The sequence below is a fragment of the Battus philenor genome, unplaced genomic scaffold, assembly GCF_028537555.1.
Source record: "Battus philenor isolate CCGP_79_NKW_IND1 unplaced genomic scaffold, ilBatPhil1.0.hap1 SCAF_22, whole genome shotgun sequence".
In the NCBI taxonomy this organism is placed as follows: Eukaryota; Metazoa; Arthropoda; class Insecta; order Lepidoptera; family Papilionidae; genus Battus; species Battus philenor.
In genome coordinates this window covers 1,718,577-1,734,321 of record NW_027181685.1, presented here as the reverse complement: position 1 = coordinate 1,734,321, position 15,745 = coordinate 1,718,577, and the positions used below count along the sequence as shown (strand labels likewise).

The 15,745-nt window shown below is 32.2% G+C and overlaps 1 protein-coding gene across 1 annotated transcript; it reads right to left on the bottom strand.

The window, feature by feature from the left end:
- Positions 1-3,031: 3,031 nt before the first annotated feature.
- Positions 3,032-10,761, bottom strand: LOC137923788 (carboxypeptidase B-like). Its single transcript, XM_068767060.1, has 4 exons — positions 10,586-10,761; positions 6,805-6,898; positions 5,250-5,564; positions 3,032-3,603 (listed from the first exon to the last, which is right to left on the bottom strand). The coding sequence occupies exons 1-4, from the start codon at positions 10,672-10,674 to the stop codon at positions 3,052-3,054; spliced, it is 1,050 nt and encodes a 349-aa protein (XP_068623161.1). The 5' UTR covers positions 10,675-10,761; the 3' UTR covers positions 3,032-3,051.
- Between the last annotated feature and the right edge of the window lie 4,984 nt (positions 10,762-15,745).

Genomic DNA, 15,745 nt, shown 5'->3' with positions numbered 1-15,745 from the left:
GCGAAAGAGAATGTAAGAAGAAATGTGGAAGAAAACCGAATGAAAGATCTTAAGATGTATAAATGAAGAGTAAGAAAATAAAAAAGATTGTGAAAAACTAAATAAATTAAAACAAAAAGCCCCTGTCCCACACCAGATAGGGGGTACGAGAGGCTCCCAATAGCGGGGGCCACAAAAAAAACGTATTAATCTTAAATAAATATTAGAAATATAGTCAATATATGTATGATAATCTAAGATTGGATGATGGTATTTAAGTCATTGAGTATGGGCAGCACAAGGCAGGCATCGTGTCAAACTTTGATCTACGCCTCTCCTTTATATCGGCTGAAGATAAGATAGAGAAGAAAACATATAAATTTCTTATATCTCTCCTTCTTCCGTCGTTATTCCTCATTACAATTAAAAGGAAATTCTCAAAATAGTAAAGACTCTGTGTTTGGCACTAATCGATGTAACATTACTCCTAAAGAAGCCCCGTAGAGAGGTGGAAAACGTATTGAGGGAAGTAACGGTGGTAGTCGTGTAATTCGCATTGTTTGCCGCACACGCATTTATCAGCGAGCTGGCGGGCGGTGCACTTTATTGCACGACTACTACTGCATCGGCGGAAGTAGCTATATATTGGTCCTTTTCTTACTTAGGATTGACTTCCCCAAAGTAACACCTGAATCTATTAGAGATATAACACAATTTTCCTATTCGTAAACCATTTAGTCCGAGTTCATTATAGTGCTAAGATATCAATTGTCTGTAATTAAAGGTGACTCAGTTTTAATATTTTATTAGTCTAAAATGAAACTGGTAAGAGCAGCCACGCCAAGTGGTCTCCTGTTGATTCGATACATCGAGGTACTAAAAGGACAATTTTATACGTACATTGAAAACCACCAACGGGGTTTTAATGGGTAGGAATCCCACACGTTCATATCCCAGAGGGCACCTGATGTCTTGCTGTCTAGAATCAAATTAAGCTCTCTTATCTCATATCTCAAAAATCTCGCATTCGCCAAGCGTTACAGTACAACAAATCTATTTGTTTTGTAAAAAAAACTATTTCGACATATAATCCGAAAAAGTATGTTACATTCCAGTATTATATCAATCTTTAAGGAACTCATGTACATTGCGAAGATTAATATTAGGAGAGGCTTATAGTCCAGGGACCTCATACAAGGTTCACCATTTAGTTTTAGGATTATACCATCTATATATTTTAATATATTTTAGCTATAAAATGTCCACTGTTGGGCAAAGGCCCAATTCATGGATATACAATATTTTTGTTCGCCATTTCTCTTATATTTTTGACCCCGTAAAAAAACGTGTGCTTTTTAAAGATACAGCGCTATATATAAGAAGTTTATAATCATAGCTCTGTGATATTTATTAATCATACTGTATATAAACAAATTGAACACATGAATAATCATCAAGAAATTTCCTTGACACAAATAATTATATCGATATGAAGAAAAAGTTTTGTTCGACGGAAAATCGAGAACTTTAAAAAGCTTAAACAGGCTTCGACGGGCGTCGAAAGCTCCGACACGTCCTTATTAAACTTTGCCTGTTTAGTGGCGGGCGTTAATTGAGGTATCCATTATTATTATGCTTTTAATCCCAGTTACCAACCAGTTCTTAATTAAAAGGCTACCGAAATTATTCATACGATTATAGAACCTTCTTTTTAAATTAAAAAAAAACTTTTAACTCGTTACCGGAAGTGATTAATGCATGTGTCACCGCCATCATCATATCTACCGGTAAATACCCACTACAGGGTATAAGTTTCACCCAAAGATACCCCAAAAAACAAGTTATATAGATGAGACAAACAACGCAACAATAAAAGATAAAGGAAGCAGAGTAACCTTTCTCAGCTACTCCAGGGGGTTTGTTGTAAATGCAATTTGGAGAAATAAAACTTATTATTAATATAGCGTCAGGTGGACAGATTTACATAAATAATAAAAATAAAGCATAACAGTAAGTATCAAAAGAATATAATAAAATAAAAATATTAAAAAAGAAAAGGAAGTATTATGGCAAATGTAACATAATTGATAGAAATAAAAATAAAATCGCCAGTATAAGAAACACTGTGATGAAAACCCTACACTATGATAATCAAGGAGAGAATGAAAGGCGATTCGAAGAAGAAAATTAAGAATGAATGAGAATGTAAGATTTTGTGATGTATGAAAATGAATGAATGATTATATAAAGATCGATAGAAGAGAATGACAATAAAAATAAATGTGAAAAAATTATTAAACACATAAAAGTTCTATTCCAAAAAATAAGACAAGATGTAAAAGAGGTCCAGAATAACGGGAACAATAATTTTAAAAAAATAATGCGATTTTAAATATTTCTTGGGTCCGTCTATTTTGGGGCTCACCCACTTGTGGTTGTTTCTCGAAAACCTTCCAGCTTTAAGTATATATGCTCTAAATACTGCCAGTTTAGACACATAAGTAATATATTCAAAATGTCGATTTATATATATATATACTGTACAGTAATAATATTGTTACAGAGCACTAGTTACATCTGTTATGCAACTCAGATCCTTCTAAACAATAAACACTGAACTCTAGGATCAAGTAAGCACCATAAAATAGTTCCACATAAAGCTCAATATTTTCTTTGGTGTTATTTACAAATTTTTGTGTACGGTTCTCGAAAACTCTAACCGAGTACTATCTCGAACTTACTAGAACCTTATCCGTAGTATAAATAAGTGTACTCCCTATGACGACAGTTCAGTGTTGTTTTTCGAGTTATAAGATTAAGATCTACGATCAGTGATAGTGTTAGTTATTTTGGACTAAACGAAAGTATACTTTGTATTAAAATAGGGTGACCATTTGATTTGTGAATAAAAGACTCCTTGTTAACTAGTGGTGTTTCATTTCGAGTCAGAACCCACAGTACGTAACAATATACTAAAGGGTTTAGTTCAAATATATACAAATTTATTTAAATTTAAAAATCTTATATATTTAATACAACTTATTTAATTTATTTCTAGCATAATTTTGGAATTTACAGAATACTATTCGCAGCAGTTGAAACTGCTCTCCAAACATCTTCTGTTATTCTTGGTATTTCTTCTCTCGGTACGATAACTCCACTTTCTCCTCTTGGCGCGACATCTATATTAAACGTATACAATATTCCAGCATTTCTCATATAATCTGCGCTAGTTCCTGAAGCTCTATCTCCGTAAGCTATTGACGCAATACCTAAATCATAATTCTCTTCCATTGCATCAATCATACGCATTCCGAGAATATGGTGCTGAACGAACATTCCACTAGCGGCTCTTTCATATTGCCAAGGATAAGAGATAAAACCTCCATTGTTCTGTAGAGATATGTACATACGTATTCTGCTTCCGTATTCTTCTAGCAAACTCTGGATCAGTCTGCTTTCGACTTCTGAAAAGGCCATTATACCACCATACAAGTGACTGCACGGACTTGAACTTGAGTCAAATGCAAGCCAATCTATATTGAAATTACGGTTTATATTGACTCCTGGACAAATAGCTCCTAGGTTACTTTGTGTGCTTCTTGACTTCGTCCATAATCGCAACTGAAAAATAGATTTGTACACTTCACTGATGTTAACTACGTAATCTATTATATGGAGAACTATTAGGTTATACTGTCTGCAAAAAACTTAAAATGAAACAATTGAAGCATTATAACAGATGGCGCAAAAGTAATGTCATAGTGTGAACATACTTTAATTTTTACAATCAATGCCGAATGTTACTGTGCTTTGATATTTATTATGTAAATATACAAAGAGTTTGTTTTTAATTAGGAGAGGAGTATTTAATTCAAATAATTATATTACTTTTACACTATCTAATATAACTATTACTATAGCACACCAACCAAAAATCATGGCCATAACTTTAAAATCGTTGTAGATGTATTTATATTAAAAAAAATGAACTATAAATCCATTCATTCTTATATAAATTTTAAAATAACACAACATACTTGTAATTTACTAAACAGACACAACATTTAATTAATGTCAGAACAAAATACAATAAAAAAACTCGCATTGTTTGAACGGATACAGATGTATGAAAGCTTACTCGATGTATTGAATAAATGTAAAGATACTGTTGCAAATATTTAATAACAAACTTGAAAAGATATTGTATGATTAAGTTTATAAAGTATCCATCACCCCAGTTTAAAAAAAATTGTTATTTTAATGCAATTTAATGTCTCATTGTAAGTAACCACTTGCATAAGTTTTTTAGACAATAATTTTTTTAAAACAAAAAAAATTAAAAAAAAATTTATGTTATTCTCCTCTTTCGCGCATTTATCAGCGAGCTGGCGGGCGGTGCACTTCATTGCACGACTACTGCTGCATAGCAGAAGTAGCTATATATTAGTCTCTTTCTTAGTACAGATTTTCTTGTCATCAAAGAATTTTTAAGCTTTTATATGCATTTTGAATCATCCTGTATAAAGTGATAACTCTAAAATATGTAACATTAATTTTATTTCATCTGTTGGAACATGACAGACTAATATAATAGTTTTAGCAGTACAATGTCTTCAGGGACAAATTGTAAATGATATTTAATATTTCATACTATATCTTTACCAACTATACATTGTTTATCAAAAAATGAGATATATATATTTACGAATTTAAATCTCATACATATATGAAATATATATGTGTGTGTGTGTGTGTGGGTGTGTTTGTATGTATATATATATATCGAATTTAAAATAAGAACTTTTTTATTTACTTGTACATTGTGTGCCTATTTGTATGTGCATGCACAGGCATATATGTATACATGCATGTGTATGCGAGTATCTTGTAAGACTTTTTTCCTTATCCTGTATGTGCTATAGAGTTTATTGTGTAACTTTTTGTCTATGTAGTATTATGATCCTTTTGTATGTACTCACAATGTATGTAATAATGCTAAAGGCGGAAACTTGTAATGACACCTTGATGTATAAGTCGCCGTTTAAAATGTAACTATTTTTTAAGTTTCCTGAATGAGTAAAAATAGAGATAAAAAATCAATTCATGTATATATATATATGTGTGTGTGTGCGTGCGTGCGTGTGCGTGTGTGCGTATGCGTATGTGTGTGTGTGTGCGTGTGTGTGTGTGTGTGTGCGTGTGCGTGCGCGCGCGTGTGTTCGTGTGTGTGTGTGTGTGTGTGTAGGCCATCACCTTATATTACTTACGTTCGTGTGTGTGTATTCGTATCCGTCTGGGTTCAAGACTGGAATAATAATCCATTCAAAACCACTAAGTAACCTATTACTACCACCATCTAGCAACTTGGTTACAATGTTCAATGAAGATGGTACAGTTATCCATTCCCTTGGGTTTATACCAGCTTCTACTATTATAATTGGTTTCGTATCTTCTGTTCTATTGCTCAATTTGATATACATTAACGGTCTTCCTTCCGATGTAGTGCCACCTTCTATTACTCTTAAGTTAATGGATGATGAATTTTCGTAAGTTGCCTCTAAAGATTTCACGTAATCCAATATCTGTAAGTTAGATATATTAAATGTATGAATCAAAAGTACTTATAAGGTTGTATGTAAGCAATTTACACCTTTATGGATATTCAACATGAACATTATAATCAATCGTCGATGACTTTTATACTATAGTGGTCGCGGAATTGTAAAACACCTAAGGTTTTTTTTTTTTCAAAATTATTGAGTACACACAACATAATTTAAACCATAATATAAATATTTTAACAAACATAATGTAAATATATAAACCACAATCTTTGATCCCTATTTAGTAATGATTTTATTTGTTTTGTCATTGTTTGACTATAAATCATTAAATTTTCTCAGTGAGATAGTTATAAGGTAACAACTGTAACTAATTTTATATTTCTAAGCTTCTAAGTTTGTACTTTCTTACTGCCTTTTGTTACTGTTTATCTCCAATAAAGTAAATAAATAAAGTGACAGACGTACACGATTTATTTAAGAAAGGATACGTCTTAGGATCTACGACAGACTATTACATTACATTTTTTAATTTACAAAAATAACTAAGAAGATTTTTTTTATTTCAGGTTGTCTTCATCGTCGTTTCAGCTTATAGACACACATTCCAAAGCCCAGGCCTCGCTTAAAGATATCTATGGTTAAGATATACCATGATTGCCATGTTTGGCAGACGGGTTGGCGATCAGTGTGGTATTATGGTACGCAGAGGATATTGCTGCAGACCCTTTTAAAACATGTTTGAAGGCTGTGTTAATTCTGTCTTATTAATGCACAAAATGTTAATTACACAAAATTGTATCACTGGAATCGAATCCACTATCTATGATCGTATCATTTCTTACCACTGTGACTTCTAGCGCATGTATTAATGTAAAGTTTTTAGTTTTGTTTATTATTTTTAATGTAATTTCAATGCATGCATACGTGTTTGGCACTAATCGGTGTAACAATAACTCCTGAAGATGCACCGTGGAGGGGTGAAACACGTGTTGAGTGGTTTAACGGTGGCAGTTGTGTAATTCGCATTGTTTGCCGCATACGCATTTATCAGCGGGCTGGCGGGCGGTGCATTTTATTGCACGACTACCACTTCATGTGCAGAAATGGCTAAATATTGGTCCTTTTCTTACTTAGCATGCATACGTATTTATTTTAACGTTGAATCACAAAATAGGAGCTGAGTGATAAGATTTAGATGTTTTCTTAATGATGTCTGACTTAAATGTCGGATTGTTATGAATTGTTTATGGAATCTTACCTGATTGTATCTGTAGTAATCGTTGAAACTAAATGTTGTGTTGTCTACGTTTCTCGAAATACTTTCAGATGTTTCTTCTTTCGTTGATATATATCTGTAAACAGGTAAAAAATTCTATAAACGCCTTTTTTATGGCCCCCGTTTTTGGGTATCTCTCGTTCATGACATGTTAAAAAGGGGATTTTGTTTAGAATGGTAAATGATTTATTCATTTTTCATTTTTGAGTTATTTTCTTTTTTCATGTTTCATATTTTCTTTTATTCGACATCTTTCGTTCTTCACAATAACTACTACTCTTCATTTCCTCTTACACTCCTCTCCTGCAATATCCAGATGTAACAAATCTGTTTTAACTATCATATTACTTTGTTATAACAGACTTAGTTACATGGTTTACAACTTGCGTGTAAATCTTGTTTTTTTTTCTTTTTACTAAACACATACATTAATTACCAATTTTATTAGAGCATTGAAACTATCCCGATTCTGTCTTTTATATCTAAGTCTTATTACTACACATTGTAATCCTGTTGTTCTGCACAACCTTAGGAGTATGGGACGATGTCCTTCGTCATCTACAAGGGAAACAACGTTGCCATAATCTATTCTCCTAGCTCTATCTCACAGACTGACTAATTTTTTTTACAAACTTCTTTACTATGTAGTATTCACGTTCCGTATTGCTGATAATAATGGCCACAATACTTTTATACAAAATTATTTATAGATGTTTTTTTGAACAGAGGAATCCTACGCCAGAGAGCTCTGTATGCACGTATGACAAAAGAAAAGGCTCTAAAATACTTCTCGCCTTGTGATTGACTGATGGTTTTTATTGATTGAATAGTATTTCTATAGTTTAAAGAATCGACATAAATATAGGATAAGTTTAATCTATATACAAATGAAGCCCTATGCCAGGTCTCCTTCTCCCACGGAGGAACTTAAAGCCTTCGCGATTTACTTGGCGTGTCTATCCTCCAAACTCCACGAAGCCTCCCGTCTATCGGTGCGCTTTCTAGTGATTCCGGAGCACTTGACGTTTCTCGTCTATATATGCTTATATGGACAGAATAACATTGATATTTATACACCATTTTGAATAATATCATGAAGGTTTTCCACATGTACAGGGTATGGGTTGTTAGATTAAATTGTTTTTGGTGACTTTGCTGCTTGCTCGAGAGGCTTTTGATATCTCATCGAAAATGAGTTCGAACTGAATGGTTCGCGAAAGAATCAAAATAATCTGAATCGATCGTATGCCACTAGCACGATGACGTCTATATTCTACTGTGTAGTGGGTTTAATTGTGGTATAGCATCGAGGAGTATTTAGCAATCGAAAGTGGGATCCAAATATACATTTTTATTTGCTGTATCGCACGCATATTTCAGTGTATTCGTAGTCTATCAACGTCAGGAATTTTTTTTACTTAAAATGTGTCATCGGTAGGAACGCGCGAGTTGGCATTTGTAATAACATATGTGTCTTCAAATGTGGCAGCTAGATATACGACATCACAGGTGTGGTGTGAATTTTTTTTAAGATAAGATAAGATAGGTAAATAGACGAAAGCTTTATCTAATGCTGGAACGTTATAGATAAAGTCGTATATACATGTCGTATGTAACAATAAAATAATTAGGATTTTAAATTATGTTAATATAATTACTTCAAATATACTATTCAAAATTTGGAAAAGCCTATAGTATATATTCAAATACGTATTGGGGGACCGGAAAGTAATGTCGTCTCTGTCGGCATATTTTACAGAAAAACCGATTGATTTCTACCGCTCCGGCATTGATTTTGTATACTAGATGGTAAAAGGCTGTCGATAACGAAGGTGAATATATTGTTAATTAGAAATAAAAACTTGTTAAAAATGTAGTCGTGTGAATTTAATTTAAGAAAGCGACATTACATTTCGGTCATCCTAATATTTTTTGCATAATAATAATGATATTAAGAATGAATAGAAAGTCATGATCACAGTGACCACTTTTATACTTCGTAAGAAGAATAACTATAATAATCAGGTTTATTCAGCTTAAACTACGAATGTTACAAGGGTTTTGATTTGAGAAAAATCCACAACAAACTCAGATGGGGTTTTTAATGGTCAGTTTAATTCTTAATATTTAATGGAATCAGGCGTTACCTCGCGGAAGTCTATCCTAAGTAAGAAAAGGACCAATATTTATCCACTTCCGCACAGTGGTAGTCATGCAATAAAATGCACCGCCCGCCAGCCCGTTCATAAATGCGTATGCGGCAAACAAAACGAATCACACAACCGCCACCGCCAAATTATTCAACACGTGTTTTACCCCTCCACGGGGCATCTTCAGGAGTTATGTTACACCGATAAGCGCCAAACACAGAGTCAAATAATTCTTAATATTATATAATAGCAATAAATTCTTATAATAAATATATACGCGTTAGCGGATAGAGTCTGCTTACTATACCTGCTTGATAGCGATTTAATGTTTACAATAAATATATACAATTAACATAAGCGACTGCGTACAATGACAGCAAACACATCACTGATGGGATTCGAATTCAAATCAACGTTCGAATACGAAACGCACACTATTTCAAAATTTAAAAAGTATTATAAGCATAGTGGCCAGTATGAACTTAAAGTCAATATACCTGGGAGTGTATGTATAATTTATACCAGGGGTGAGCAACCTTTTTTTATCAACTAACTTAAATTTAAAATTAGTTTTTCGTGCCGCACATTATGTAACACAAAAATAAAGTTTTTAACCAACATTAGGATATGTAAATATACAAAATTTAATGCAAAATAAAAATGAACAAGATAAGAACGTAAAAACGAAGAGTATATATATATACACATGTATATATATATATATATATACACATACATATGTCTGTGTGTGTGTGTGTAAAAATTTTCGTTGACATTTTTGGTTTTACCCTGTATACAAGACTCGGAATTGTATTCTGGGAATCAAACCTTCGACCTGAGAACCAATTCTCAGCCCTATACCGCGCTGGACTATCACTGCTCTATTGGAATATGATAGGCCAATAACTTCTAACTTTATTAAATCTGCAGAGACAGATAGTAAATGATAACTAATTTCGATGTATTACTATTTAGTCATTGCCTTTTATTTATAATTTATAAAAACATCGATTTTCGTAATTTTAACTCCGATTGATTGTCGAATTATTTCAATATTTAAATTTATATAACCTATATCAGATCCTGGGAAATCGAAACAAATTACTGGTGTGAATAATTATTATTATTATTAAACCATAAAATTTGCGAAATCGAAACACCGATCATAATTAACTAACCGGCATCTTAAGTATTATTAGGAGTGCTGTCATATACGTGTGCCATTATATCTAACTTCATTGAACATATTTTGTACTTTTGTTTAAATAATTTCAATAAAAATAGTCTTTTGCGTATTTTAAATGCATATTCAATTGCGGGTTGCAAAAAATTTTAAATTTAGAAAAATAACTCGCAATGTCAACGAACTTGGCTACCCCTGATATATACCATAAAGGTAATATATATATTTTGTACTTTTGTCATATAATTTCAATAAATAGAATTTATGTAACATAAAAAAATCATTTGTGTTTTAAATGCGTATTTAATTCGGCTCGCAAAAATTTTAAATTTCAACAAATGGTTTGCACTATCAAAAAGATTGCCCATCCCTGATTTATACTTTTACAACTTTAAAGCTTTGTTTCAAATAAAAAAATCTTTATACTTACTCAAAGACATCTTCAATATACACATCTTTCTCCACTCCCAATTCGACTAGTTTCTCTTCAAACCACGTTTGAAGCGACTGAGGAACCATGGCCTGACCGACTACACCAAATTCAAACGACGGCTTCCTCCAATAGTCGATGACATCGTTTTTAAGAATGTGAAATTTTTCCTCTTGATCGGCGGTTTTAAATTTTATATTATATACTTTATTTCTGAAAGCGTAAGGTACATATTTAATTACAAGATTAAAGATTTTTTTCAATAGCTAAACATAAACTAGTTTAAAAGTATCAAGTTCTGAATTTCCTTAGTCATATGTATTCATTACTATAGTATCAAAATTAAATGTCACATAGAACAAGCCCGGAACGCTTTTCTAAGTATAAGGTAACAGTGCAATAAAAAGTTGAACGATGAGGTACGAATCCTCGTCGGTAGCTATTTTTTTATGACCTCCGCTATCGGGGACCTCATACCCCTATCTTTGGAAAACACAAGGTCGTTACTTTTCTTTTAATAATTTTTTTCACATGTTTTTTATATTTACGCACTCTTTTTACATTCGCCTTATGATCTTACATTCTTTTCCTTGCTTTCCACATTTCCTCTATCTTTCTTCTTCGTTTCAATTTTATCTCTTTTACAATACCTTTCTTTCGTCACGTCATTCATTAATAATTACGAATTTTAATTTTAATTTCATTCCACAGAGTTTACATACATATTTTATGATTTAAACTGATCTTTATTTTATTTACAATTTTCTTACGGTTTTAACTTTCATTTCTACTTATTATTTGTACAGCGATTTTACTATATAACTTAAGAAATTCTGGTCATGTCTCTTCTCCCTAGATTAGCGAGGCTATTATAGTATATTATAGTATCTTCGTGTCTAACTGGCATTCGGAGTCGACCCAGAGTCCTCCGAATGCGAGACAGTGGTTTACCAAGGTCTGGTCCACGCCATAGCTAGCTATTACGTTTCATCTGTTACAGAATTGATTAGCAAGAAAGTATAAGCCATTTAATGGAATCGGGCGTTATTTTGCCGAAGTCCATCCTAAGTAAGAAAAGGACTAATATATAGCTACTTCCGCACATGCAGTAGTAGTCGTGCAACAAAGTGCACCACCCGCCAGCCCGCTGATAAATGCACATGCGGTAAATAATGCGAATTACACCACTATCACCGTTAAATCACTCGACACGTGTTTCACCCCTCCACTGGGCATCCTCAGGAGTAATGTTACACCGATTAGTTAATTTTGATGTCTATGCACTTTATTGCACGATTACTGCCACATAGTGGAAGTAGCTATATATTAGTCCTTTTCTTACATATATTTCACGTATTTAAAGTTTAGAAGCGGCTGTATGGTGAGGTATACCTACTTATAAAATAGCTTGTTGGAGTATGAAAAAAACTTTCTTGTTACGACGGCAAAGTTAATAGTTATAGTCGCGGGGGGGGGGGTCAGGCCTAGGGGGCGTCAGGGTTTCATTGCACACGGACGCTACTCGAGGAGCTGTCCTTGCCTGACACCCTGATGATCATCTGCTTCGACCAAGCAGCGTCAAATGTATTCAGTAACAATAATAAAAAATATACTTCAAATATCATAGTTAAAAACAACTAATATCTTCACTTACCCTGCATACTCCTCATTTTTACATATAACTAAATTCAAAATATTGATTATTAACAATATTATCAACTTATTTCGATTCATTTTACTTCAATACTGTAATAGATAGCGCTATGCTATTGAATATAGGTTTATCTAATCTAAATTATCAAATTGGAAGCTGATTACAATTTTTTTGTTACATTTAAAGGTCAAGTTATTTAGATATAGTTTTGTTTTAGCTGATTATGTGAGACAGTATATAGCAAGCTAATATTCTTAAGACTTCACTGGTACAATCCCTTATCATTTCTGTCCATGGAATACTTTTCTTGTTTTTGGTGAACTTCGACAATGGTGAGAGTTGCAAGATCTTTCTCGAACACTGCAGAAGGGTTTCTAACATAACTAATCAAGTCAACTAACATAACTAGTCAAGGTAAATACTATAATAAATGTAATGTAAATATAAAAAAAATAAAAATTAAATTAAAAAGCATTATAAACAAATAGATACAAATATAGCAAAACATAACAAGATGAAAACCTATAGTACAAAATGGAGCAATCGAGATAAAAAAAAATTAATTCACTTCCGCTATTTTAATGCAAACATTCTTCTAAAAGACATCAAATGAGAATAGAGCTGACCCGAAGGCAATAGAAGGAAATTGACATAGTCTCCTTCTTGAGAACCTCTTTTTACTTCTCCTGGAAACAACACAAAGTACTTGGAAAGTACACAGGAACAATTTTTTTACCTAATTTTTATTTCATTATATTATTTGTATTGTCATCCTTTTTCCCTCTCAATTGCATTTATTCTTTCTATTACTCTTCACAAATTCTTTCATTCCTTTCGTTTTTTTACTAATCCTTTCATTCATCACTTCAGTTTCATCGCTTTCCCAACAGAATACTACAGGTATCCATTATCTTCTGTTTTACTATATTTTTCTTTTTCCTTACAATTACTACATTATCTAATAGATTCAGGCGTTACTTTGCGGAAGTCCATCCTAAGTAAGAAAGGGACTAATATATAGCTACATCCGCTGCATAGGGGAAGTAGCTATATATGCGCATTTATCAGTGGGCTGGCGGGAGGTGTACTTTGTTGCACGACTACTACTGCATGTGCGAAAGTGGCTAAATATTAGTCCTTTATTTACTTAATAAGTTTACACTGAGGTCCCCATGCGAGCGCTCTGTCCAGGATCAACTCAAGATGTTTAACATGATCGCTAAATAGGAGAGTGGTATTGTCTCAAATTACACAAAGAATCTGCGGCCAATTTACCCCGTGCTATGGTTGCCGATATAAACTTCTGTTTACTCATTAAAAATTAAAAAAGAATCAACCAACGAAAATATTTCAAAAATCTTCTTAAGAAACATCGTACTATTCATTATGTACTGTCTTTATTATTCGCGACAATACGTTCGTGGAATGCAATTAAAAAATTTGACAAAGTTTCGCAGTGGTTGTATAAGATAATTATATAACTCAGGTTACTACTACACGGTACAATCGTAGTGGAATTTACTATAAAACTATTTTAAATTTATACAAAACTTGCAAACATCTGTTTTAAAAAATGCCCAAATATTAGAGGTATCTGAAAGTAATGTCGTTTATGTCGACATATTTTACAAGAAATTTCATTAATTTTTATCATTCCGGCATTTTGTATACTAGATGGTAAAAGATTGTCGATAACGAAAGTGAATATATTGTTGATTAGAAATAAAAACTTGTTGAAAATGTAGTCGTGTGAATTCAACTTAAGAAAGCGACATTACTTTCCGATCCCTCTAATAATTCAATTTGTTATAAAATAGTATCAAATTGCGGTTTTTAATAATGATATCCTTCAACTTCAAGCTATCTAAGAATTATTCATATATACAAGAAAGCAAAAATCACGGAGACATATTCATATAATAAAAATCCTTAGTTAATTTTAAAATGATTTAACGACTTTTGTACCGGGTTGTACATGGCAGTAATTGGGTCGACAGAAGCCTTCCTTGTTAATTAACATTAAAATGCAACAGCTTTAACATGGCCGGAAGAATGGACAAGTTGTGAAAGCAAAAGATTAATTTATTATCATTCAATTGACTTCTCTAGTCAAGTGAAGTCAATTCAATACTTTTTTTTTACGCCTCTAATAGAGTTCCCCAAACTTTTCTGTGTCGTAGACCCCTTTCTATGTTTTTCCGTGTAGGGTAGACCCCCTACTTACCTGATATTGATTTCCTGTAAATTTCTAACTGTAGTGAAGTTTAGTGTATATTCAAAATGTATTGCGACCACAAAGCGAATACCAACATCCTACAACTTACACAATTTTATAAACATATATAATATTTTTTTTACTTTATAGGTACTTTTATAAATAATGTAAATGTTTTGATATTATAAGATAGTATGATGTAATTAAATAGGTACTGTCAGTGTATGTGTCGAGATCCACTATCGTGGAACCCCATTTTCATTTCATGGACCCCCAATTTTTTTTTCGCTGACGTAGACCCCATGCAGCTTGTCATAGACCCGTAGGGGTCGATATAGACCACTTTGGGAATAACTGCTTTAACGTCAAGCAGAAGAGACTTTTTATATGTAAGGTAATTATTTGTTCAAACTTGTTATTTACATATTTACTTATCCTATTTCTTAATATCTCTTGGTCTAATTTTAATTATTTTTAATTTAATATTTGTGTAAATAAAAATGTAATACGCGTATGAAATGTCAATTACCAATATTTATATATAAGTACATTTATTATGAATAGTTTAAAAAATAATCCGACTGATATTCTGACTTTATTAGACTAGGGTGCATTTTTTTAATAAATGTCAACTATCTTTAGGTGTCTTGTACTTCCTTTGTCATTGGTACATAGGAATTATTTTTACAGCACATTTTTTTATCTATCAATTTATTTACGTTCTCGTCTTTTTTATTTGTCATTGTCATTCATTTTTCATGAACTCTTTCATTTTTTTCTTATCCTTTCCACCATAATATTACTGGTTGACATTTTAATCTGTTTTTGTTGTGTTTTGCTTTATTTTTTTATTTGTTTTTTTCTTACATTTATATTTCTTCATAATTTTATTTTTATTTTTTTTATTTTTACACTACGTTTATCGCAGATATAAGTTTTTATTTTGACTAATTTTACACTTTACCAGGACGTATTTGGAACTTTTGTGGTTTTTATTTGAAGACGCTGTATCAGTGGTTTGGGTGTGCCTCCCACCTGGGAAGTCGGTTTTTCATAGTCAAAATAAAATTCTACTTCTATTACTACTACTAGTACTTTATTATATAAAATTATTACAATTATAATATAATCGTCAGCTTAAAATTAAATTTATACTAGTTCGTAATGCGCCACCTATTGAGAAGAAGTAACAAAAAAATCAGCGGGTTTCGTTTTTGTTTATTGCTTTTTATTTTTTTTAATTATAACTATTTATTTCTAAGCATATATGTCGTATTGAATATATTATGAA